Source organism: Bombus terrestris, chromosome 6, assembly GCF_910591885.1.
Source record: "Bombus terrestris chromosome 6, iyBomTerr1.2, whole genome shotgun sequence".
Classification (NCBI taxonomy): Eukaryota; Metazoa; Arthropoda; class Insecta; order Hymenoptera; family Apidae; genus Bombus; species Bombus terrestris.
In genome coordinates this window covers 6894445-6920139 of record NC_063274.1, presented here as the reverse complement: position 1 = coordinate 6920139, position 25695 = coordinate 6894445, and the positions used below count along the sequence as shown (strand labels likewise).

The 25695-nt window shown below is 42.4% G+C and overlaps 1 protein-coding gene across 1 annotated transcript in view; it reads right to left on the bottom strand.

The window, feature by feature from the left end:
- Positions 1-25695, bottom strand: part of LOC100643692 (girdin) — a 178112-nt gene that overhangs the window by 37217 nt on the left and 115200 nt on the right. Inside the window, exon 4 of the mRNA XM_003395945.4 lies at positions 8565-8628. Coding sequence (XP_003395993.1) covers positions 8565-8628 — 64 coding nt within the window. The remainder of the gene's footprint in view (positions 1-8564; positions 8629-25695) is intronic.

The following is a 25695-nucleotide window of genomic DNA, read 5'->3' as shown; positions in this document are numbered from 1 at the left end:
GATCTCTGTGATCGCAGATGGTGAAATTTTTCTCGGTAAAAGGTTAGACCAATCGTGGTTTTATATAGAGCGTTTGAGTCGGTACGTCGGATTAATCACCAATATCATCTGCCATCTAGCCGAATGAAAACTATTGATGTAATTAACGAAAAATCTCAATAGTACAGTAATTTTGAAATAAAGGATTTACAGTTGAAGGCGTCGAACAAAAGCTTGGCTAAGTCTTAGCGAATGTTTATCGTGGGATACTTAATGTGGTTTTCTATCTGCGTACGCTTCTTTTGCTGATCGGTTTTAATTGCCAATCGACGCACCACGATTAACAGGAATAACGGCACCGCGGAAATTGCTCCTTCTACTCGTGTATGTCGCGTGCAATCGAGGATGAGAACCTGTGAGAGCCAGCGTGTCTCCTGATAATCGTGATTCACGTACACACTCACCAACTATGCGAGCGTAATGTCGCCTCGGTTGCACGCGAATCTCGCCTTAACGATTTCCCCGCGGAAAATCATTTCACCACGCGTGAAGAAATGCCGTCCCGGAACTTGCTGCCAGTTTCCAATCATGCTTGGCGAACGTGAGGATTTAATTCATTCTGTTATCCGTACTTCTGCCGTGCATCACGCTTACATGCTCTAACTATTTGGAACTGTAATATATATTGGAACGTATCGATTTCAGAGTCCGATAGCTCGATCAAACGTTTATCGCGTTTGCCGATACGAAAATATTAAAAAGAAATCCGTAATGTTTCGTAGTCGACGAGAAAGCAAAAACGAAAATATTGAGATATATATAATTTCGTGTGCTAGACTAGATTAGGCGCGTAGTAGTGACACACGTATGTGAATATGAATGTGTGGAAGTATGTGTGTGCGCGGCGTCTCGAAAAGCAGATGAATGTAACTGTTCCGTTGGCAGTGTGGCATGAAAGATGGAGAGACAAAGAGAGTGCTGAGACGCGTGAAAATGTATATCGACGAAGATCCTGGGAATCGTTTATTAAATAAATCTAAAGCTATTTTAATATGAATTCTAAGTGTAACCTTAGTGTTCCTTTACTTTTATTTCGGCGATGAAGATAAACAATCCTCAACAGAAAAAAAAGACGAATGTCTTGCTTAAACGTGGAAATGGCGAAGAATTTCTGAGATCATTAAAATTTAGAACATGTAAATTTGTGAGCTAAGGAGGGAAGAAAATCGTGGATGGCGTCGCGTGCGCAGTCGCGTTAACCCGCGTCTCCTAGCGTGTTCGTGAAGCTAAATGATACACGATGGCGAAACGACGCGAAACAACGCGAGGCTTTCCATCTGTTTCGCCCGTTCCCGCCGCGTACGCGCTCTCCGTCGAGAGAGTACGACGAACCTGGTGTAACTGATGAAATTTAGGAATGAATTATTCATTTAATCGCTCCACGGACAATTTACCTCGCGAACGCTCGCGTCCGCCGTCCGGGCGAGAATCGGTTTGAGAAACGCGGCGAGTTTCTTCGTTCAAACGTCGTGAAACTGTACCCGCGACGTGTTTTTCCTTTTTATCGTTGCTTCGTATCTCGGTTTTAGCAATTTGAATATTGACGTATTTAGATTTAATTATACGTAGCTTATATCCTATCCGAAATTTGGAAGAATTTTATTCGCTTCTAATGAATTGCTTATAACAAATTGAATATATTTGTATAATTTTCTGTATTAGAATCAGTGTTTTGAAATTAAAATTCTTAGGGTAAAAACGAGGGAATTGTTGCTCCTGACAAATTGCTTATTCTTGCTCGTATGTATGTTATACTTCCGTATCGCGATGAATGTAAGGAATGTGGTAATTCTTTCTGCGTTCTTTCCTGCAAGATTTACCAGGAACAATTTTTGTTACGCAATCGTAAAATCTTAACTGCGTAACTGTATGTTAAACCTTGTATATTTAGATAGCCGATAAAGACATTACATCAATAAAAATTATAATTTCCTCAACTCTCAACTCTTCCATCTGATTAATTAATCTTTCAAGAGCTATTTGTGCATCTAGTCTTCTATTAAATTATACAAGTAATTGTATTCTTTAAATTACCAAGAATTTGTTCAAGAAGCGCACGTCAAATACCCGGGGCAATTAAGTTCGCAGAAGTAAATGATACGGTGTAATGATTCGACTGAAATCACGTTTCAATTATCTCTGATTAGAGAAACCGGCGTAAATCTACGTAGGACGCGGAAGAAAGAAGAGAAAGAAAAAAAGAACACGTGCGGGCACGTGTACGCAACGCGTGCATGTGCAACGAGGATCGCAGACGACCAGAACGGCCGGGTCACGCGATGGGAGAAACGTTTTTTCCGTAAATGGGAACCAGACCGACGTGTTACTGCCACTCTAAGGCTCCTGTTCTAATCAGACCGTGGTTTTATTGCAACTTTGCAGAGTATTTCGAACTTCACGAGCCGTTTGCGCCGTGATGCTAAGGTAAACTTTGGAAAAACGCTGTTGTAAGTCGTTTCTCTTGCGAATTTGTGACGGATCCGCGGTCGTGATCCTCCTTTAATTACTAATTGCACGTATCACGGCATCGTGGTTATGTAGCGGCTTCGAAAAATCACATGGTCATCTATCACGTGGCGATGTAGCGCCTGAAGTAACCAGGTGTTTCATGGAATTTGATTCGAAGTGTAAGCTGAGCGATATTGTACGGTGGAAGGAGCATATAGGATATTTTTGATTTTCTTCCACAAATTGCGAAAGTACAATCTAAAAAGAAAAGTCGTTGCTCTTTTCTTAAGAGAATCGGTTGTTGATAGCAACATCCAGAGGAGACTCGTTGTACATCCGGAATCGGGAGCCATATCTCTGGGAAACGGAAATCCGAGGCGAGAGAGGAGGCAGGCAAGAAAATAAATCGCAATGATCTCCGTACCGTGGCGGCCTCTATGCTTGTAATTGGCTCCGTGAGAGAGCGCGTCCGCGGCGATGATTGTCGCCAACCCGTCGATATACATCGCATGAAAGACACGGACGAGCACGCGCGCAAGTTGCACTCGCTGCTACTAAAAGGACCCCAAACGAGAAACAGAGAGGGCAGGTTTGAAAACGTGCGCCAGTCGAGGCGAAGATATCGCTGACAAGCGACCACCGGGAACCCTCGCGTGCAACTACGTTTCTTCTTCTCTTGATTCTGCTTCTGCACCCTTGCTGCGCTCGGTTTCCATCTTCAAAAGGACCATCGAGAACCGATACCTTCTTCTTCTTTCCCGGTACACGCGCTCTTTGGCACGAATCCAAGTCGTCACCGCTAATTTGGCGCCGATACGGACACTCCATGCCTTCTTAGTTCAGGATTCGTGGAAACGTGGCACAACGACATAAAGTTCTTGTTACTGTCGTTGATTTGCTCATCGATTACAGATCGAGCAATTACTCTTTTGAATAAATCGAAACATCGACCAGACCATCGTTAAACGAATATTAATCGAATCGTACTTGTCAACGTTCTAATTTAACGCTTGCCAAGTGCTCCAAATAAAATCTAATTTCATCATCTAAGTTCAGATCTGATTTTCGAGCAAGCCTGTCTCTTGCGACACGTCTCACTCGCTTTCCCTTTTACCGCAGGTCTCGCGAAAATCTCACGAGGAAAGCCGACAGGGGAAGAGGAAAAAGGTAACGTAGCGAGTTGCACGCGCGAGTAGGAGCACCGTGAACACGGTGAAATTTCAATCGAGGCGAGCGGTTACACGGCTACGGGACGGCATGAGACACCTTTTTTCACCTCGTCAGCATCGGTGCCATGTACGTAGCGGATGTCGGCGTCGACTTCGGCCAGCGGTACGGGCTGCGGTGTCGCCAAGACGCATTGCGCGTCGCGCTATCGGCAAAAAGGCCGGCTTTCCAATTGAATTTATTCGCCTAACGAGTGTAGATTCCGTCGCGCCGACTATGGCCGGGACAAATGGCGCGCATCGAGCCGCGCCGCGACGTGTAGCCGGAACCAGAGAATTCCGTTACGGAGTGGAAAGCCTAGGGAATTGCCAGTGACAACGTTACGAGCTGAGCAGGATCGAAAGCACTGAGGAGACCGATTCAATTTGCGTTCGTTCCTGTTCAGCTGGAATTGGACATCGGTCGCATCTGATTCCCCCTGGTCTGCGCTTGTGTTCATTGGGCTTTGGCATTGCCAGGCTCTGTGCTCTCGCGATTTCAGAACGATCGAACAATCGCTTTAAATTTATTCTTCCTTTTCGTATCGCCAGATATTTTTCGCAAATCTTTGGCAATTTACATCTGCATAGTACTTTTTCCTCGGATCGATTCGTGTCATCGCGATTTAATACTTTGAACGCCACGTTGGTCAAATATGACCAGCCACGGTTGTAATTGGTGATCGGAAAAATTGTATGAAAATTAACAGTTAAGGCATTTTCAATATAATCGATAAATAGAAGATACTTTGAAATAAAAAGTGCCCTATTGGATAATTAAACATTTTTATTAGAACATCAATAAAAAAAAATGTGAACAAATCTTGCATCTAACGGTGCACTGTGTTTGCATCCATATCTTTGAGGGGTAATTTACGAATATCATTATAAACACACCTTAGAAATTAATCGTAAATACTGCTTTATAATCATATAATTGAAGTTAGAAGTGTGAACATACCTTACTATTATATACAGAATGAATATGAATAATATCTTCTACAAGTTTCAATAATATATTTTGGACGTTTTGCTTACGACAAAAGAGCGAATGCGAATGGTTTGTTGAAATAAACGAAGCCTTGTTATAATATGTTGCTATCAGCTGTTACCAAGGTGTTACGATGGTCACTCGTGACCACCAATAAGATAAACGGTTCATTGGGGAAGAATGTTGTCTTACATCATCAACTTATTATTATTTTGTTATTATATACTTTGAACAATAAAAATACTCCCGTGGCGTCCTCAACGAAACATGTGATTTTGGTATGACAGTCAAAGTATTAACCGCGCATCATATAACACTCATAGATTATATCGTCAGAATTATACATTTGACTCTGTGCCAGTAAATGTCCCAGATAACTAAATGCCCAGTGTATCGTATCTTCGTAAGCTAAAGAGGACGTGGTCAAAAGTTTAGAAGAATCGGGTCGAAAAACGGAGAAGAAGCGAGACCACGCGTGTCCGGTTGCGCGATCCCGCGATTCACCGTATTCATTGCATCGTTTGGCCAGTCGCAGAGAAAGAGCTGCATTACGTATGGCGATTGCGTCAGGGTGATATCGTCATCGGACAGGGCGAACACGACTTTAGCCTTCTCGGCCGGGGACACAAGCGAGGAGAGCAGAGGTGCGTGTCCCGACACGGCTTGCCCATTAGGTGGACCCGCCGCGCCATCAGATTAGATTCCGTTTCGTTCGCCGTTCGTCCGCAACAATGCCGGTGAACCGCGATGCATCGCCGGAACGGCGACGTTCCGGCTAACACGCTTCCTGGATTCGTGAATCCACGACGTAACTGGCCCGGTTGGGACACGCATCTTCTTGCTCGTGCCTCTCAGCTTCCTTTTTCCAGCCTTTGGCTACTAGAAAATATGTTCGTCCTTTTTTGTTTCATTGCTGGATGTTGGTAGAGATTGTTCTTTTACGTATGACGTACAGGCAACGTACAGGCAATTGGTATCGCTATTTTTATGATCTGGATCACGTTCGTTTTTCCTTCTCTTCGATCTTTGGCTGATGGAAAATCTTGTCGACATCAAACCGACGGAACTGTTATAATCGTAATATGTAATTGTAAATCGGCGTTGAATTCTTTTAAATGGAAACCATCTATGGGCAGAGTGCAACATTTTCCCTTTCTATTTCTTTCTGCGCTCCAGACGTTTCCTCGTTTCCCGCCATAAATATTGATTACGAGTTGTTACCACAAGCATTGCGATTCCAAGCTTGCATTTCTGGCTGATATAGACATTAAGGAAACTTGTTTCCAGCAATGTGTTACTGGTCTTCACCAAGTTTGTTTTAATCGGCCAAATACGCTAAACATTCGTATTAATGATATAATGAACGCAAATAAGGAAGTTGAGTAATTAAGTATAATGGGGATTTAGCGTCCAGCGACCTTGGACAGCCAACTTATTCCGGACAAAAATATAAACTTTCATTTTGATTAGTTGCTGTTGGCAAAACAAACAAAAACAACGATAAAATATCATGACCAATCTAAAATAACTCAGCGTGTAAAACTCGATGTATTTCAAATCGTGTCATCTTCGATTCCAATCTACATTTTGAGCTATTATTTCCACTACTCAAACTGAAAAGCCACTCATCATCTTTACGACAATTTTTCCTAACCGTAAACTGATAAACACCGATCAGTTCCCACCATAATTACTTTCCCTAACACTTTTGCTATTCACCACTGCACCTAACACATACCGCGTAACCGGCAAAGTATCACGAAGCATAAAGCACATCGAATCGCGTCGCTAATAGAGTGCACTGATAAACGACACGAATATCGTTGCGGATATCGCGTGTATCGTCGGTGTTAAAAGCTGTGATGCGGCGCTGTTTTCTACCAGTGGGTCGGGCTACGAGCTACGACAAAAGTGGAAACGAGCCGATACGAGACGAAGCCAGCGAAGCGGAAGCGAGGCGAGAATCGTGCGCTTCTCGTGGCTCGTGGCTCGATAAGAAAGCTTCGAGAAAGCATCAACTGGCCGACAAAAGCCTAGCCGGCGATAAGATTAAGCGCGCTCCGGGGCAAAAGAGCATCTTTTAGCCGAGCAACTTTGCGGCCCGACCTCGAAAGCCCGATTACGTAATCAGGAACGATCGATCGCGCCGGGGACCGTTTCTCCTTTCGTCCAACCGCCTTCGAACACGAGTAACAGGACCATGATTTTCCATTTCGAGATATCGACAGTATAATTTTAATTTCGGAGATGGTTTTTTACAAAATAAATTACTTACTGTCGGGATGTTGAGAAGATTTTGAAAGCGATAGAATCGAACACGGCCATTGACGCGTGAAGTAATAAAAATTCTGAAAGTTTCGAAGCTTCCGTCATCGTTTGATATCTTCGTTTGAATTATTATCGTAGATTATGTAACGTGGAAGTAACGAGTCGTCAGAGTAGTTTCTATTTCAACAATAATATACACAAGCTTAGTCACATAAATAACGAAATAAGGAAATAACGAACAGAAGAACAAACTTTCCAACCAGTGTCAAAGGATGAGGCACGGTCTCCTTAAATAACCAACAGCAATCTCTGTGCCATTCATGTCGTTGCTTAAAACGAATTCTACGAAATGGTAGTAATAATTCCTACGAAATTAACCAATCCATCTTAGCCTGTATAATTAACGTCCTTTCTATACTTGTCCTTTGCCATTAACCAACGTAAATCGTGCAAGAACATCGCAAACGTAATCGTGTAATAGGAAGGTATCGCGCAGGCGAACGATTTTCCCGTGATTCTCGTCCTCTCCGTTAGTTAGAAAGTCCAGTGAATTATCGAGCATCCAGAGGCGTGTCCCGATGGAAATTTATTCGACGGCTTCTAACGTGCACAGGACTACGGCTCCGGCATTAATGTATCTGCCGTGAAATCGGTGTCCTCGGAATCGCGCGACACGCACTCCATGTTGTTGCGACTTTTTTTCGATTCGGCATACCGGTTAGGGGACACGAGATGCGGTTTCTCGCGGGCTATCGGCATCGGTCGGCGCTGATCTTTGACGGTGCGACCGGACGCGATCACGCGCGCGTCTCCTTCGAGAAAAACTCTAATTACGAGGCTCTCGCTCGGTTTGCTAGCAAATGTCGCGGATACCTGAGAAGGCTGCGTAATACCTGTCTGTCGCGAAATCGAATGTCAATCGATTCCTCGGGAGATTTCCAGAGGGAGATTGGTAGACTCGTTGAGATTCGTGCGAGCAGAAGAAAAAAAATTGGAAATGTTGGGATTAGAACCTAGTACACGGTACCTAAGTAATATTATATAATTTGTTTCGAATTTTTTTGAAAAATGGGAAGATTGTTAGATCTGTAATATCTATACTTTGGACAATATATACTAAGCGATGCATCGAACAATTTAAATGTCTTTGAATTTTAGATTTCGCACAAAAAGTACTCGAGAATTCTCGGAAAGCCATAAACGAATCGTAATCGTTCGAAGTTGGATAGAAGTTTCTCTCACAAGTTTCTCGAACGCGACATTCAAGTTGCCTTCGCTTGTACACACGTTAAACGCACGGAACGTCTCGATAAAGATCTCGCGCAGCGTCCAAGCGAAAGGGTACGGTCATTAAAAAAATCTAATTAGCATCGCGACTCGACGACACTCGTATTACATTATTGCGGACAACACTGCCATGTTATCAAAGCGTTTTAACCCAACAAGCACCTTGAGAACAGCGACAACGAGCAAGCAAACTTCCGAGGAAAAAATAAAAGAGTGAGAAGCACGTCAAGCATATGATCAGACGTGTATAATCACACAAGATTCCGTAAAAAGGAAAAGTCAAGTTCCACGATTATCGATAAAATCGATCAAGACTAGCCACTTACCTTGCCACCGTCCACCATCTCGCCCTCTCCCTGTCGCCGATTCGTCGAACCTCTCTCGATCGTCCTGAAACATAGTAAACGCGTAAACAGACTATTCTGCCTTCGTTGTAACATCGAACGATTCGCAGCCGAATACGTTTTATGATTAACTCGATTTTTCAGAATGTTTTAATTTCGCTCTAACTTTCAATTTTTAGTCTAATTGCAAACTGTGAAATAATAAATAATGTGAATTTCAATCAATAACATCTGCGACGGCGTTAATTTGTCCACCTTCTGATCTATAGGGTGGGTCAGCCTGACTTTTTGACAGCACGTACGGCCTTCCATGCGTCTCGTCCTCCTTTCCTCCGTCGTCTGAGACGTCGTTTACGAAGAAGAACGGACGACGTTGTTTCTTTTTTCCACGTCATCCAAGGTGGATGAAGGCGGGCGCAGAGGAACTCGGTAATAAAGTCGCGTCTCGTTACGCGATGATACGGCTAGCTGACGGGCAGGGCGCCGTGCAATTACCAAGTTGCATAATTGCGCGCCATGGCAACAGAGTGAAAAAGTATATCAGCCCGTGCCCGGTTCCCCGTAATATTACTTTATTAGCGAAATGGGATAATGCCACGGTGTGTGACAAATTGGGAGCAACGCACGCTCGCGCACCAGGCGACGGCCGGAAAAGCGATGAATATTCATGCAGACGGTTGAGAGGAGAGAGGAGTTGGTACGATGGGACCGCTAGAAGCGCGAGCAACGTCGACCAAGCGGCACCCTATGTTCGCGCGTCTTTTCCAACCTCGATGATGGCGACTATACATCGCGGTTCCTTCGTCGATATGTAGCTCCGAGGGAGTTGCGATTGTGATTATCATCTGATTGTAAATAGCAGTGCAGCAGCTTCATATCGATGTTTCTTTACTGGAGTTAGTTATTTTAGTTATACTTAAGGGAAAAGGAAGAGAGAGAAGGGAAGATAGATGTAGCATGAAATAATGACGTTGATTAATAACGTGGCAACCAGATGACATAATACGCGTTAAAGATCGCAAGGTAGATCGATGTATATACTAAGTATATTTATTATCATTTTTCACTCGTTAAAGGCACTTGAGACATACAAAACTTTGATTTCTAGTTGGTTCTATGATGCCGTTGTATATGCTTCTTTCGTTATTATTGATAATTGATATTTTCGTGTACCGTTTCTTCGTGCAAAGTGACACTAAAAGTTATTAAATTGTTACATATCGATGTCACTGACGTTCGGTGTTAAAAAAAAAAAAAAAAAAAACGTGTAAATGTAAACTCTCATAAACTGAATCTGGATGAGAAGTATGTTTGATATCAAGTGCAATTATGTTGTTCTTCTTGGATGAAACTTTATCGATAAAAAAGGTAGCACTTGTCGAGGTACGGATGATGAATGGGTGTATGTTTGCCAGTAGTATGCCTGGTTTTTACTTAATGCAATTACATAGAATGAGTTCACATAACGAGGATGTTCAACGTACGTATACCTTTCATCGTCGATGGAATTTTATAGAAAAAGAAGAAACTTCGCACTTGTAAAGAGTTATAAATAACCGTGCATATGCTCGCCAGTAATTAGTTAAACAGAATAAATGTGCGCACGAGGAATTTTTAACGTGCACGCCGTTCAGAAAACCAGATGCAATTCCTGTGAGATGTATAATTATCAATGGTACTTTATTTTTATTACACTCTTAGTATGTTTCATGGTATATAAAGCCCTGCATTTGCATTAGAAATTCGCAATATAATAATAATAATTGATAGCTAATAAATTCTACTGCTACCCATTTATGTTCCTTATTATTTCTACCATAATTGAAGCAAATTAAAATATGCTAGTTTAATAAAATACGCTCTGTCAACGCAATTTTTCATTCCTATTTTCACCATAATTTGCATAAATAGTAGCGTCTTAACAAAATCAACATTTTCCAATAATAGGTGTAGGTACGTTATACAAAGTACTTGCACATACTCTTACTTACCAATCAGGCGTTTTCTATCAGGTTCTATACATTTCATTTCCATAACATTACATTTGTCTAGTTATACGAAAGTACTATTAGCCGTAAATGATACGACATTTAATATAACTGAACCTATTTAACTAGCATGTAAATGCTGTAACAAACACAGTCATTATAAGTATTTATGTAAGTACACAAATATCGAGTCGTTTTGAGGTAACCGTGAGTCCAAAGAGGATTATAAAGAAAGAGTACCGTTCTTTTCGCGGTCACAGCACGCCGGCAACAAAAGACGCGTAAAACGACGCGGCCCAGAGATCACGTGGATGCCATGCCATGGGCCAATTTATTAACGTTAATAATAAAGCTGATTAAAGCTTTTTATTCCACGCTTGTCACGCGTCTCGTTCCTTCCCCTTCCCTCACTATCGTTGCAACGTTCCTAATTAAAGTAATAAGCTAGGTCAAAGAATTTACCGTGAATCATTACACGCGGTGCACTATGATTACACGTCCCCTCCCCGACTCCTGTGGACGTCGTTATAATCGCGTGAAAAAAAGTATATCTTCAATGTCTTGCTTCGGTAATTATTTATTACAGGTCGCTATTCGCAAATCCTCGTCAGCATACACGTGCAGTCCTCCGCTAGTTATTTTCATCGTTCACCATGAAAACTCGCGTATCGAAGAGGATGAATATACAGAGGAAATGTTAATTCTGTGGTTATCGCGCGATCTGTACTAATAATGCGAACATTCGACGCGAACATAAAATTGGCTTGTTGTTGTTGAAGATCAGGTATTAGGGAAATTGGAGATCTTTCGAGCCTTATTATATCGTAACGCATAGATAATTCAATAAGTTCAGAAGTGTGAAATTGTTTGACGTAGAAGTAGATAAAATTTGTCTCTTGTCTATCATCTAAAATTCACGTTTCACGAACGAAGGAACGAACGGACAAATTCGATCGTTGGATGTATTGGATTGGCAAGTAAGTGATTGCGGATTTTGTCATTACCACCTGTCATTAGGTGGTGATCTTCAACAATAGCAAATGGTAAGTTAGGTGGTAATGAAAAATCCGCAGTCACTTAGTTGCCAACCCAATATATCGAAACATGATGGCACGTCCGGTAATTGATCCGGAAGCGAGGATCTGTTCACGCGTCATAGCCCGCGAATACAATTAAGCAATTATTTAACTCTTAATTATTTATCTGGCTGTTAATTTCATAAGTTACGAGACGCATCGAGAAATCTTGTCTTACGTTCTTTTCGTTGCTCGCGATAAACGTACGCAGAATCTAAACGAAACCACGGTTTGCTCGTTAGTTCCAGCGGGAAATTTGAACGAATCCTCTGTTATTAGTTATTAACAAAGAAAATCCATCTGTTTGAATGGCATGAAGTGACAGAGCTCGCTTAATGCAGATTGAACGAAATGTGTTGATGGACTTTTTGCATGGCTGCCTTCGGAAATAGGCAATGTTTATTCACTTGCAATGGAATAGCGTATCTTTTATGGTTGGATAATAATTGTATAGATAAGCGCGCGCGCGTAATTAATATGTTGCGTAAGAATTCAATGCTATTAATAGAAGTGGTATTAATATAATAATAGGTTATTAGAGCGCGTGCCGATCTATAGACTGAATTAATATAATCGAGCTTTTCGAACGCAGAGCCTATTGGATATGTAGGTCTGTAGGTAAATATACAGGTGGTGAGTGGATTTTCTACTCGAATAACACGTCAATTCATTATTTTTTTTATGAGCCGTTTTTCCATAAGGGTCAATTACACATATATCTGTTGAAAATTGTGGATCTTAATTACTGAAATAAAAGTAAAGGAACACTAAGGTTACACTTAGAATTCATATTAAAATAGTTTTAGATTTATTTAATAAACGATTTCCAGGATCTTCGTCGATATACATTCGCACGCGCCTCTGCACTCTCTTTGTGTCACCATCTTCCATACCACACTGCCAACGGAACAGTTACGTTCATCTGTTTTTGGAGACACCGTTCACACATACTTCCACACACTCATATTCACATACGTGTGTCACTACTACACGGCCAACCTAGTCTAGCACACAAAATTACACATATCTCAATAATATCATTATGACGTCTGATCGAAAATTATGCGATTTTCGTTTGAGATATACTGTGATAATTAATTTAAGATTAATTCATGCACAGGATATTTAATACACGGCCTGATGCGCGGCTGTAGCCAGTTGAGTTTAAACGTTCAAACTAATTCACCGCCGGCTCATAGTATATTACAACATTACTTTGTACCGTAATACAAGTCGATGTTGCCCGATTAACATCCTAGATTACACAGGCAATGCTCCTTACGCCAATGAGCATATACTTAGGCGGTGAGAAACGATCGAGCCTGGAGAAGATAACGGCGACAACATTCGCGACCATACTACGGTACCGATCGTCCACTGCTTTGTCCTCTTGCACCGTGCCAACCAATATTCACCGATTTTCATATTTATATTCTATCTAAAAATCCTCAAAGAAATACGTATCTCAATTGATCATCGAATTAGTTTACTATTAAGTTTTCTATTCGACAGATACGAAACAAATGCTTGGAATTTTCTTTCGTGGTCAGAAAAGCAGAGTCGGTGATAGACGTTGGAATCGATGAAAAAAAAAAGAAATATTTTTTAGACTCTAATGACTTAATAATTCCTACTAATATTCCCGTTATTACAAAGTCTCTCTGTTTCTGTAAAGAAGCAACCTTTTTATAATTTCCACTTGTCGCCATAAATACACATATCTGTACTGCGCTTCTAACCGAGGATTCCGCTAGAAAGATTATATGCGCGCGTGCAAGCTGTCGCCCAGGTTCTATCGTTTGACGCGTAATTAAAAGAATACTCGGTGGTGCCAGGCTTCGGCGAATATCCGTTAGTTTACGATCGAGTGGCGCTCAAGGGGCGCGATAAGTCCGCGCGGAAATGTCTACGTGCTAATATTACGATCGCAACAGTTATTCGGAGAATAGGAGTCACCCACGCCTCACCATTTTCCAAGTACTTTTTGTAAGCGTGTACAGGGATTACGCATTTGCTTGGTCATAGAAACACTTGTCATACGGTGCCGTAGCTCGTCTCTGCTTGAATTTTGTCTTTTATTGCTGCGATATACACAGACGACATTGTACGTTGAGTCTAGTTGTAGCGAAAGATAAAATCTCGTAAGAATGCATTTTTATGTGATTTTTTATGGTAGAGCAAGTTGCGCGTAGAATTTTTTTGCTGACTTAGATATTAGTTTCCGCCGTGTTTGTGTAGAACACGTCGAATGGAGAAGTTATTATGAGTGATGGGGTATTTTGTTGGCAGGATAGCGCGAGACACCGTAAATAAGAGATTGGCGCATGAGTTATTCGATTGAGTAGGCGTGGAATGTGTATAATATCGAATACTAGGCGAATAGGAACACATATTGATCGCGTGTTGTACACTTCGTTCAGAAAATTCTCAGCAAAGCTTTTTTCATTTTCCACATTTTTACGGACCAACATATCAATGAAAGAATCATAAGACCAGGTACGTGCCATTATTCGTATGTATACGTAGAGAAATACTCGAATGTGGAATTTATTTTAATCGCAGAATAACTTGAAAAATAATCAAAACCATGATCAGGTAATTTTTCCACAACTAGCCGTAAGTCATCCAAAAGTAACTCATCGACGCGTAATATTTTTCTCAGCAGAATCGACGCTGGTCAAATTCCAAAACACTGTTAGCTCTTTCACATAAACCAGGCGTATTCGAGCGATATGGCCGCCTACGGCCGCGGTTCCGCGCTGTCTCGCCCGTTAGACGTCGCGTCGGTCAGGATCGTTTAATTATTCGAGCCGGCGACGCGGAACCGGCGAATATTTCTCGTGGTCGCCTTTCCAAGCGGACGCGTGAACACAAGCAGGCGTGGGAGATGTTTGCGCGCGCTCGATCGCGTAGATTAGACGTTGTACGAGCCGCCTCTACGTAGATAAGAAGCGCTGATAAGATCGTCAAGCGACGACTCGATCGTGTGGATCGTGGTTCGATCAATTAAGGAAATCACGGCTGGTGGCGCGCATGCAGAAGCGAACGTTCGCCTCGTATTTATGGCTCTGTCCACGGTGGCGGCCATAACCGTCAGTTTGTTTGTTAGAAAACAAGCCGCTGGCTTTCGCACATTGTACGCGCCGCGAGATAATCGGCCGCCCCGTCTCTCCGCCGCCTTGTTATTAATGCGTAATTGAATGTTGCGATTCATTACCCGGACGTTATATTTCAAGCCGGTTGACTCGACCAGGGCTCCACCCGGCTGACCGTCTCGTTTACCATCTGTCCACCGTTTTCTTCTCGATGGAAATGAGAAAGCGGTAATGAGGATTTATATTACAAAGTTACCACGGAGTTTGAGGTGGAAAAGAGACGGGGCAATTTTTAAGAGGCTTCCGATAGACTCTTTATAATTTTTACGCTTAAGGAAATAACGTAGAAAATGAGGAAGGGATTGAGCCACGATGTAGAAGAATTAGGGTAATGAGTAGAATCTCATTAGTCAGGATTTAGCGAGGGATATAGGCGTACTGATAATGGAAATTTTTTACCGATGGAAAAAATTTCTCATCGTGTTACATTATTACTCTAGAATCTCATTCGTTGGAAATAATGAAGCCTTTATTTAAATTCCACAGAAAATACAAAAGCCACTTGCTGTTAGTGGAATGAGCTTTTTCCATGTAGTAGCATAGTCTTTATGAGATACTATTCCACGTTCCCATTGCATTCGGCTTCCTACTTCTTAGCCGTTAACCAATAACGCTAAAAGTCTTGAAAACTTTCCGTCGTTACTTCGTCTTCCAATGCTTCAACCCTATTCTATTCTCAAATGTTTCGTCTTTGATATACAGTTTGTAAAAATTAGCAAATATTTATCAATGCGTATATGCAACGAACGTTAGCCTCGCGGTATAGCTACGTTTAATTCAGACGAACAGAACATAGTAAGTAGTCACGCAGCATCTAGCCGTTGTCGGTTACGAGATACTCCGGTAATTAACCGGTAATGAGGTATGGTCTAGCATGGCGAGTGGATAAATAAAGTCCTAACGGTCGATGTATATATATATATACATATATATATCTGTATATATGTATATATGGAAAGCGAAGAACGAAGGGTGAGGAGGAAAGGTCCTAATGGAATATAAATCTTGGAACTGCGCGGGGGTGGAGTACGTACTTACGTCTGTGAGTGCGTGGTCGAGATTCATTTGTAAGGGCGTTTATTGTTCGTTCATTGCGGTTTATACGTGCTTGATGAAGATGTTGGTGAGGATGGAGGAGGAGAAGGATTGTATTAATGGCACGAATGTATAGACTCATTAATTCCATGTAATGTTGTCCTCGTTGTATCGCTGTAATAACGTACAGTGCATTTATTTCATTCATTGCAGAAGATTAAGAATATTATTGATCGTTGTGGATTAATTTTTGGTGTTTCTATGTGAAATGAATTTTCATAATTATCCATTTGTGAATGTTAAACGTAATTATACCATTGTATACTTACAGTACAGGCATATAGTATTTATAAAATTATAATTTGTCATTAGACTGGCATAAAATAAACTAGCCGGCGATACCAATTTGCAATTAAGTAGAATAAACATTAAAGTAAAGTATTCTACTTGATTTTCAAAAAGATTCATTATAATTTTAAATGAGCCTTGCCTGTTTTCGGTCTACCTTTCAATAGCTAATTGGGCGTTATTAATAATCAATGGCCGTGAATACCTGAGATACCCCACGAGGCACTTCAACCGAATAAACGTTCTTGAGTATTTTATCTTAAAAAAAAAAAAAAAAAAAGAAAGACGCGCCATAAGCCTGATATAAAGATTGTATTCCTTGGTTTAGTGCATAATTGGAGATTATTAAAATGTCCCTGAATAATGCAAATACCTTATAAGGTATTCGAAGTGCTCGATCACGTCGCACATAAATTACAAACATCAAGTTCCATCATAAAGTCTCTAAATTGAATCCGCGTATCAAGCGCTCTCATTAAAGATGATTAACCGAATCGTTAAAGGACATTCGAGGCGGTGGTATGACCCACCACGTACATCCAACGAGCACCGTAGCTCTGCACGATACGCTTGTATTATATAGTCGGATAAGTACGCACGCCGCTACCCTATAATCCCTAGATTATAGTCCGGAAGAATCGCCGACTAATACCTGGCCATAATCAATATTCAACGCGCTTTCCAAATCCTGGTCTTTTCAAATAAATGTTTTCCTTCTACAGTTTTCCTCTATACGAATCACATTCGAATAATTATTCCGCATATCTTGTTAGTTTTGGTAGAAGGTTGTCAATAAACGTATTCTATCCGTATTCTAATATTTTGTTGTTCTCTTTTGTTACTCTAACTTTCTCGTAACAAAACTCACGATAAAACTATGCACACAGTTAAGCATGGAATAAAGTTGTCGGCTCATCTACGCGATCCCAGGGCAACGTTCCGCGCCCTCTTCTTCATAATTTCTTCACAGTGCTTCATAACGAAACGCGTCAGCCTGTTTAAAGCCATTTCCAAGCGTTACGACCAATCCCCAAGCTTTTTCCTGCTGGAACGATACCGCCGAGAACTGTTTCCGCGTTTGCTCGTAGACCACCGGCGAGAGGATTATCTCGGAATGGCAACAGTCCTCCTATGCGGCTTTAAGTATCAGCCTATGCAATCCGCTTTGACAACGGTAAATAGCTAGTACACTGTGATAACGCGAATCGATATCCCTCGTATATAACAAAAATAGATAGCGAAATGTATATCGAATTAAAATACTGTTACGACAAACAGGATGTAATTTTTCGTTGTCGAATCAGATGTTCACAGACATCGATCGATCGATACAAGTATTTTTTTAATATTTCTCTATACTGTTCCTTGGGAAATTTCGGTAAAATTCCAATGATTCAAACTAAACTTCTTCGAATATACGAAATCCCAATTAGGCTACTCTTTCGGCGCGAAAGTGAGAAGCATAGCGGCAGCTTTTCTTAGACTGAAAGGCGCGCAACGCGTAAAAGAAGTTGCCATTCTCGTTCGCCACTTTAGTCTCGGCTCATTCGATACCGTACTGTCGTCATCGGCCGGTAATGACCGGCATCGTGCAGCCGAAGCCGGTGAAACCGTGCACGCGTGGATTGATAGTTCTTAGTTACGAACGAGTCCTGTTCCCTCTCACCTCTATGGACGAGCGAGTCGAAGCGCGACGCTCTCTCACGGCCTCGGGATTGACGCGACACTTCGACGGAGGGTCGTAAGTCGTAACAGACGACTTAGTTGGTAATCTCTCGCTAATAACCACTTCGGTCTTTGCCCTTTCATGGATCACCGGCCGTAAAGTCAAATGCGTGGACATTTCGTTGCGAACCGGCTGTAATCGTCGCGCTTCTCGTAAATACGTTTCGAAAATTGTCAACCTTCGTTGCAGAGTTTCTGTATGGCTAGAGTTTAGAGATGGCTGACTTCGGAGCGAAGGAACAGTGTTCGTACGATTTGAGTCAGTAATATATTTGAAAAATAGAATGTACTAAGATATTTTCAAATTCATCGAATTTATATAATTCGCTTATTTCTGTAGCAAATTGTTCCGATATCGATGATAGTGGACAGATAAATTTTACGATATTACATTTTACAATTACGCTTTCTAGCCCACACGATATCTTCCAGAAAGAATTCTTCGCGTAGTGGTTTTCTTTCGTCTTCGGTTCTACTATTTCTAGCGCAAGGAAATCTGCTCTGCAGAGAACGTGACCAAAGGTAGTTTACGCGAGTTCGACGGAGGCTGGAGGCAGGTCGCGCGAACAGGTGGCAATTTGCATCGGATGGAAAAAATGAGGAAGGGTTGAATCGAGACTCGGTATGCGCGAAATGCCGAGCGTGGCTGCACGCACTGCTCGGAATGTCAGTGGACGGGATTCCTCGTCGACGATTTCCCGCGGATGTTCTCGTAATATCAGTGATTTACAAAGGTTTACTTAAATTACAAAGATTTTAATCGAACTTGTTTCTTCGCGTATAAATAGCAATCAAAGGTTAAGAATAATTTTTCCCCGCGTCTGGACAATTTTTTCATTCTAATGTCAAGGATGCCTGACATATCCATTTACCAAGCAGTTCGTCTATAAAATCAATCGTCGTGTTTCCACCTTACACCTTTATGCGAGAACACCTGACCTAGCAAGGACAGAGGGCAAAAAAACGCCAAGTCCATTAGCAGCTAGCGATTAGCATCGTTTTAGCGCAGTAGAGCTCTAAAAAACCATCTGTTAATCACAAAAATAATATACGTACGTAGCTCGGTTACAGTACATCAGGTTTACGAAGAAACAGATGTCCGAACGAAAGCGAGCGAGTGGCTAATTGACTAACGAGGTATTCGCGGCTCGTACACGTCGTCCATCAGCCGTCACCGAGGAAATATCGAGATATCGGCGGGAAGGAATAAAGGGAAAAAGAAGGAAGCCACGAGGATAGGAGAAAGACGAAGCGGAGAAAAAAGAAAATGTAGTTTGAAGGAGAGAGGAACGCAAAGATGGGCGATCCTGTTCGAGTAGCGTACGCCGCTAGGTTAGTAGTAGTCCTGTTGGTTTTAGTGTAATCGAGCCGGGCGTCCTTTATCATCGCGAGAAAAAATGGCCATTTAATCACGGCGTTTCCCGACATGGGGTCCATGCGCATCCCTCCAGCGCGCCGCCACGAGAATCATTCTGATATTAATGGCGGACGGTTTGACCGCGTAATATGAGGAATCGTTGGCGCGCGCGTATAATATCACTCGGCCGTGCCAAGCCGCTTGAGGAACACGCATGTTACACGGCCGAGCATGACAAATTAATCGTCTACTTGACCGGCCCCACTCTACCGATACGCTGGATCCTACAGCATCGTTCAGAGATTAGTTCCAGGAATATTGTCCAATATTACAATCGAACTGCGTTCGCTACAGTTGATGTATTCGACGAATTATCGACGAATACAAGTAGGAAGATCATATTCGTTAATTGTGCTGCATCATGGCTATTTACGCACACAATCTTTTTAAAAATCAATCGACGTTTTAAACCAAAGGTATAAGTCACGTATTGACCTCACCTTGCAAAAGAAGAAGAAGAAGAAAAAAAGGAAAGAACGCCTCGCAGCGAGGCTACGCGAAACCTAGAACCGATCGCGTTTCTGCCTATACAGGAATCTCATCAAGCAATCAGCAGCAATCACAGTGCCAAATAAAAGAGTACAGTCGAGTGGCGATGTAGTCGACTAGATGGCCGGTACGCGAGCCCGTTACAAAGTCGACAATTATCGAGGAGGAGTGGCCCCGGCCGACCTCTTTGAAAACGGCACGTTGCTCGATGTCCTCTCGGACGTCACGATGGATGCACCCGCGGTATGCCGTGGATGTCACGTGGACTGGGCCGCGGCAGGTCTCGCGGAAGGTTAATTTCATCGCGATAAGATCGTAGCAGCGGATTACGCGGCGGAACACGACTCGAACACCTGTAACGAACGTGATTTTCTTACCGAACATTCAGCGTCGAACGGTCCGCGTCCGGTTTTTCCCTGTGTTTAAGAATTACACGATACGGCTGTTTCTCGATATCCATGCGAGCATTAAGCAGGATGAAGAGAGGAACAACAGGACCGGCGTACTCGCGATTCTTTTTCGACACGCCGCGAAGATTTCAGGTTATACGATCGGGGTTAATGACTGAGGTGTAGTCGAGCGGTCTAGGAATACGGGACCGGTGAGTTCTCTTATCGATTACATCTTGATTAGGGAAAGCAACGGACCGTATGAGACTGTTCAGTGAGTATTGGAAACGTGCGACGATGTACATACTTCGCATCGAAACGATTTAGATCGTAGAATTTATAGCATCGATGCTAGTGGAATGTGGGAGAAGCTTGCATATTGATTATAACCTTGCCGTACGTCTATACGTTTTAAAACAGTGGTTTTTCTTTTTACACCGTTTAATACAGCTGTCTTCGTGTGCTCGTAAATTTCGACTATTTATAAATAAGAAGAAGAAATTGGAATTTATTAGTTTATCGAACTCTCTATCGAGGCATCGTACGCGATATTAATATCGCCATATCTATCGCGATATTAATGAAAATTTGAAACAACCTTACGATCGAAATTGGAATTTTCAAAATTTCATCATCATCCACTCAAATTTCCAAAGATATCTAAACATTGTACGTTTCACGAGGCTACGTTTCCCGCAGAAACACGTACGTTAAAACGATACATTAAATGATCAAGTTAGATGATCGGCGGATACTTGGAAAAGGTGGGCGCTCATTGGAAAATCCGACCACCCGTGGCGGATTCGAGTAGGCGCTGCACCGGTGCTCGGTCGAGCGCGAATAAAATAGTGTGGGAGAGTTGGTGTTCTTTGAAAATCGTCCCTCTGTTCGAGAGAAACACTTTCTCCGGTCGGCGACCGATCGCGAGGACACCGTTTGACCCAGTTCACCGACCACGCTCTTGTTAATAAGCAAATCGAATATATTGCCTTGTATCGTATCGCTGCAACGATCACGCTGTCAGTTACAACAAAACGAACCTAAGACTGATTTATAAAATGCTTTGGAAACCATCGTATTAAATACAAAGCAATTGGAATAAAATGTCGAACGTAACCTGAATACATCAAAGGGTTAATTAAATCGAAGACGAAGGAGAAGATAAGTCCAATGATTGCGCGAAGCTTCGATATTGCTATTTAGCGTTCCTTTTGTCCGCACGGATCGCTGGCTCGAGCAGCCGAGCTGAAAGTGCCAACGATTAATAACCTGATACGCACGCAGCGAGGATCTTTCGTGCTCGCCATTAGTCGCAACCGCAGTCTTATCGCGCCACGGTCTCTCCACGGCTACGGTCACGATTTCGGAGACACTGGTGCGCAACCGACCGTGTAATTTACTGCGAATCAGCGTCAATTTAGCGATACTCTGCTGGATCATCGCCAGCTTCTCTTATCGACTCTCTGTTCGAACAGGTAGTACGGTTAAAGACACGAGAAAAGCAGAGCAGAGCAGGGTCACCCTTAAAGCTACGATCACCGTGAAAATTAGAAAATTTTTCATGGATCCAGAACTTTAGAATTGATGTCGTTTAACTTATATACTATGGTGCAAGATTTTTGCTTGATCGATCGGTAAATGTATGACTTTCGCTTATTATTTCTTCGAGCAGCGGCTAAATTAATTTTCTCTTCCAAAACTATTTAAAAAATCGCTTTAGACTTATATTCGTGTCTGAAAGATGAAAAAAATAGGAATTGTATTAACAAGCCTTTAGAAGTAAGTCAAAGAAAGGAAGAGAATCTGGTTTAGAATTCAAAACGAAAAAGAAACGACGATGTTGCCCAATTAGGTATTAAAGCGCATAAATACGCAGCTTGGTCTATGAACGTTATTGATATTATTCCTTCTCGACGAACGTCACGATGTTTCGTTTGCATGCGATATTGTAAGGATCGCATATAGCGCTTCCGTAATATTACTTCAAAGATTACACGCAAGTATACGGCGCAGCAGACTTTTATTAAACCCTTGAGACAGAAATCTCGATCGTCATTGGTCGTAAACATCAAAGCACCGGCGGCGCGGCGATGCGAAGCACGGGGACACGGTTGATATCGTTACGGTGTCCCATACGGAAATTCTGTTTCACTCGACGGAATGCAGACTCATTGGCCGGTGTTATAAAATTAAGCATCGTGTTTCGAGCAATCGAGTTGGCTATCAGCTTCTCGCGAGGGAATGCGAGCTGATTACTTGGAACCTTATGAGTATCCTCGTATAAATGTTCGTTGGCTTTTTATCTAACGTTTTAACTGGGAAAGACGACTCAACTCGTCGATTATCTATATTTTGGATTTTATCATTCGCCTATCTACAGAAGCTTTACGTGCCTTTTCCTCTCATTTTCATATGTAATTTCTACGATATGAGGTATTCCGTATAATAAATTTAATATTTAATGGCTAAAACAGCTCTCAATTAAGGAATGGTGTTGCTAGTTCGCTAAGAAGTTTAAAAGACCCGCGCCTCTGAAGATGATCAAGTTTTGAGATCTCGAACGTGGGATTAGGGCAGTAAAGCGTTGCACGCTATGGCACACTGTCTGGGAAAGGATCATTTTCGTTACGTAACCGCAGTGAGTAGGCCTGTGCCAGCTTTTGCACTTCGTCTACGTCACGGACGTGTCGGTCCAGCGTTAGATTATGAACGCCTGCTTTTCCTGACAGCTCTATAGTGATTTGTACGGAGCCCGATGTCACAACGCGAAACATCCAGAACGTTGACAGCGGAAAATTGCCAACAAGACATAAATTATCTTCCGATGACGCTTCTCGACGTAAATTACAACTGGACTGTACATTTGAAAAAGAAAAAAGAAAAAATTCTTAACGACTCAAAGCTTCAATATCACAGAGGGAATAGATTATTTTGCGTATAAAAATATCGAATTCGCTATCGCAATTTTTCTGATCTACGTATTCGGTGACTCGCGAAGGTATTTGAACGCTTACGCGAGTCATTGTACATGCAGAAATAATAATGATTCGGCTTTGTAAACGGAATATGTGCAAACCCCTTTACCTAACATTAATTATCGGAAGGGCGATCTCGAAACAAGCGTTTCTCAAATAAACTCGGTGAATGCTCTCCGTTAATGGCTTCGTTACGAAACTACGATGTTTTGAAACGCACGCAAACGTGTCGCGATTTTGATCGATGTGTCGTTGTCGTCGTCGGCGTCGTTGTCGTCAACGTGATTTCTTGCGCGACCGCTCGCTCCCACTGGCTATTAATAAGTTACTAATGGAATCCCAACTTACGTGGGCGAACCGATATATTATCTTGGCAAAAGCGTACTCGACAAGTTGCGCCGCATTATGCCACGACAGCTATTCGAACGTTGGACGCAATTAACGCGCGTGTTCAGTGACAATTTCCAGCGGTGCATGGTGCTAGCCGAGTGAGTCATCGATTTCAATTTCCTTGAGAAAGTGTTCTACATGTTTTATGTATGTTTGAAAATTCTGGAGCGCATAATAGATACACATAATCGTACTTTCTTTGCAAAGAATGTTTCAAATAGTATCGTACTCGTGTTCGAAGATAATACTCAAAACTGAAGCTTTCTCTTCGCCGTTTAAATAAAAACAAACGGAAATGATCTTTCGTCGGCACTGAAGAAACCAACTGTCTAAGTATTCACAGCCGACAAATCCAATTACGACGGAGCCACGCTGTGAAATCAAGCACCGCTTGTAATTGTCATAATAAGGACGATATTGTTGCCGCGCGTCAATTACGTCGGAACACGCGTAACGCGAGGTGTAATCGGTCGCTGTCATGCAACGTCGATGGTTCACGTAACGCGTCAGCCGTCTTCATTTGATATTTCGCGATTCCCCGTTTTACATGCGACAGCTCCGAACCAGTTAGATTCACGCGGAAAGAATGTTTGTACGTACTGTCAGTGGTGAGTGACTTGACCGGTTGCACAACGGTTGTCTGGCAAATAGAAGATTGGGACAGGTACATAGCGCGTTGGAAAAGTTTGTTGTAGTATGATCGTCTGGTAATGACGCGTTGATGAAGATATGTGCGATGTAATTTTATAATCTTGGACACAGTTCACGCGTCTACAAGACAGCAGAAGATAGTTCTCATCGTCATAATCAAAGACAAAACGTTTAATCAAATCGCGTGGCCAATACACGTAACCAATACAGCAAACGCAACGGAAGTAAAAAATTCACAAAACATCGACAAACGTCGAACAATTTAACTTACATGTTCGTTGAACAGAGTCAACGTCGAGCGAGTAGTTTATTGTGTATAGAACACGAGCCAACGAGATCCAGAGTCTTAATCTTCGTGTGGAATCCGTGGAACGTTATTATCTGCGTACAACTTATTAACGTCGGGTTCGATCGATTCTACGGGATCTTGTAAATCGATGGGACGTGCCATACGCTTTAATGTTTGTTTCGTGCTGACGTATAACTCGAAAGATTGCCGTATATCTGCGCTTTATTAAGATAGCGATGTAACGCGCCTCTTGGTGAACGCAATGTCGGCTTAAACGCTACGCCGCGAATTCATGGAAATTCTGCAATTTGCGCGTGCGCAACCATAGGCCCCGGGGAATCGTGAGATGTGCGGTGTAAACGCGCAATTTGCCTAGCGAATCTCTGGCAATCTGACTTTCGTCTCGCGTACGATATACTGGCGAGACACCTAAAGTATCTGAAAGTTTATTTTATTCGTTAAATATTTAGCCGATATGAGCGATAGAAATATAACTTTCCATTAAATGCAATCTAAGCTCGTCCCAGTATCCATCTACCGAATAAACAGTTTCACACTCACGACAGTCGACGGTCAAACTAACGACCCAACGAATTCCATCGTTCTTGAAAGCATCTTTTATCAACCGAAGTAAGAAAACTATGGGAATAATAAGAAGAACGAGGACGCGTCGAAATTGACCCGAGCGAAGCGTATCGACGGTCGCTCATCGCGCGGTGTTAGTATCGCGGCGGCGTATCTCGTATACGAGATTAATAGGGAATAAGCGAAGATACAGCGGCACTCGAGTTTGTAATCACGGAATCACCTTCGTCGGTCGACCACCCTCGAGATTTCCGCACGCAAGCAGAACGGAGGCCACCAGGCCCTCGAAGGCTGCCGCGTAAATCCGTGTCGGCTGGGTAAACCGAGATACAATTAGGATTTGCCGGTGAAAAAGAAGCGACCAAGAGTTTCGTTCCGCTAGCGGTGCAGTAGTCCGTGCTCGTCCGTGGTTTTATATCTGATCGTAAGGTTCGCAAGGCGGGGGACATTTTACGACTGGCACTTTGAATCGAGCTGGGCCCCGCAAAAATCGCGATCGCGCGTGTTTCTCGGTGTTCCGGCTGGTTTCTTCGATCGATTCGAGATCGATGACGACGTGAGTAGTGGTTTGGGCGGTTTCTCAGATTTCTAGTTAGTCGAA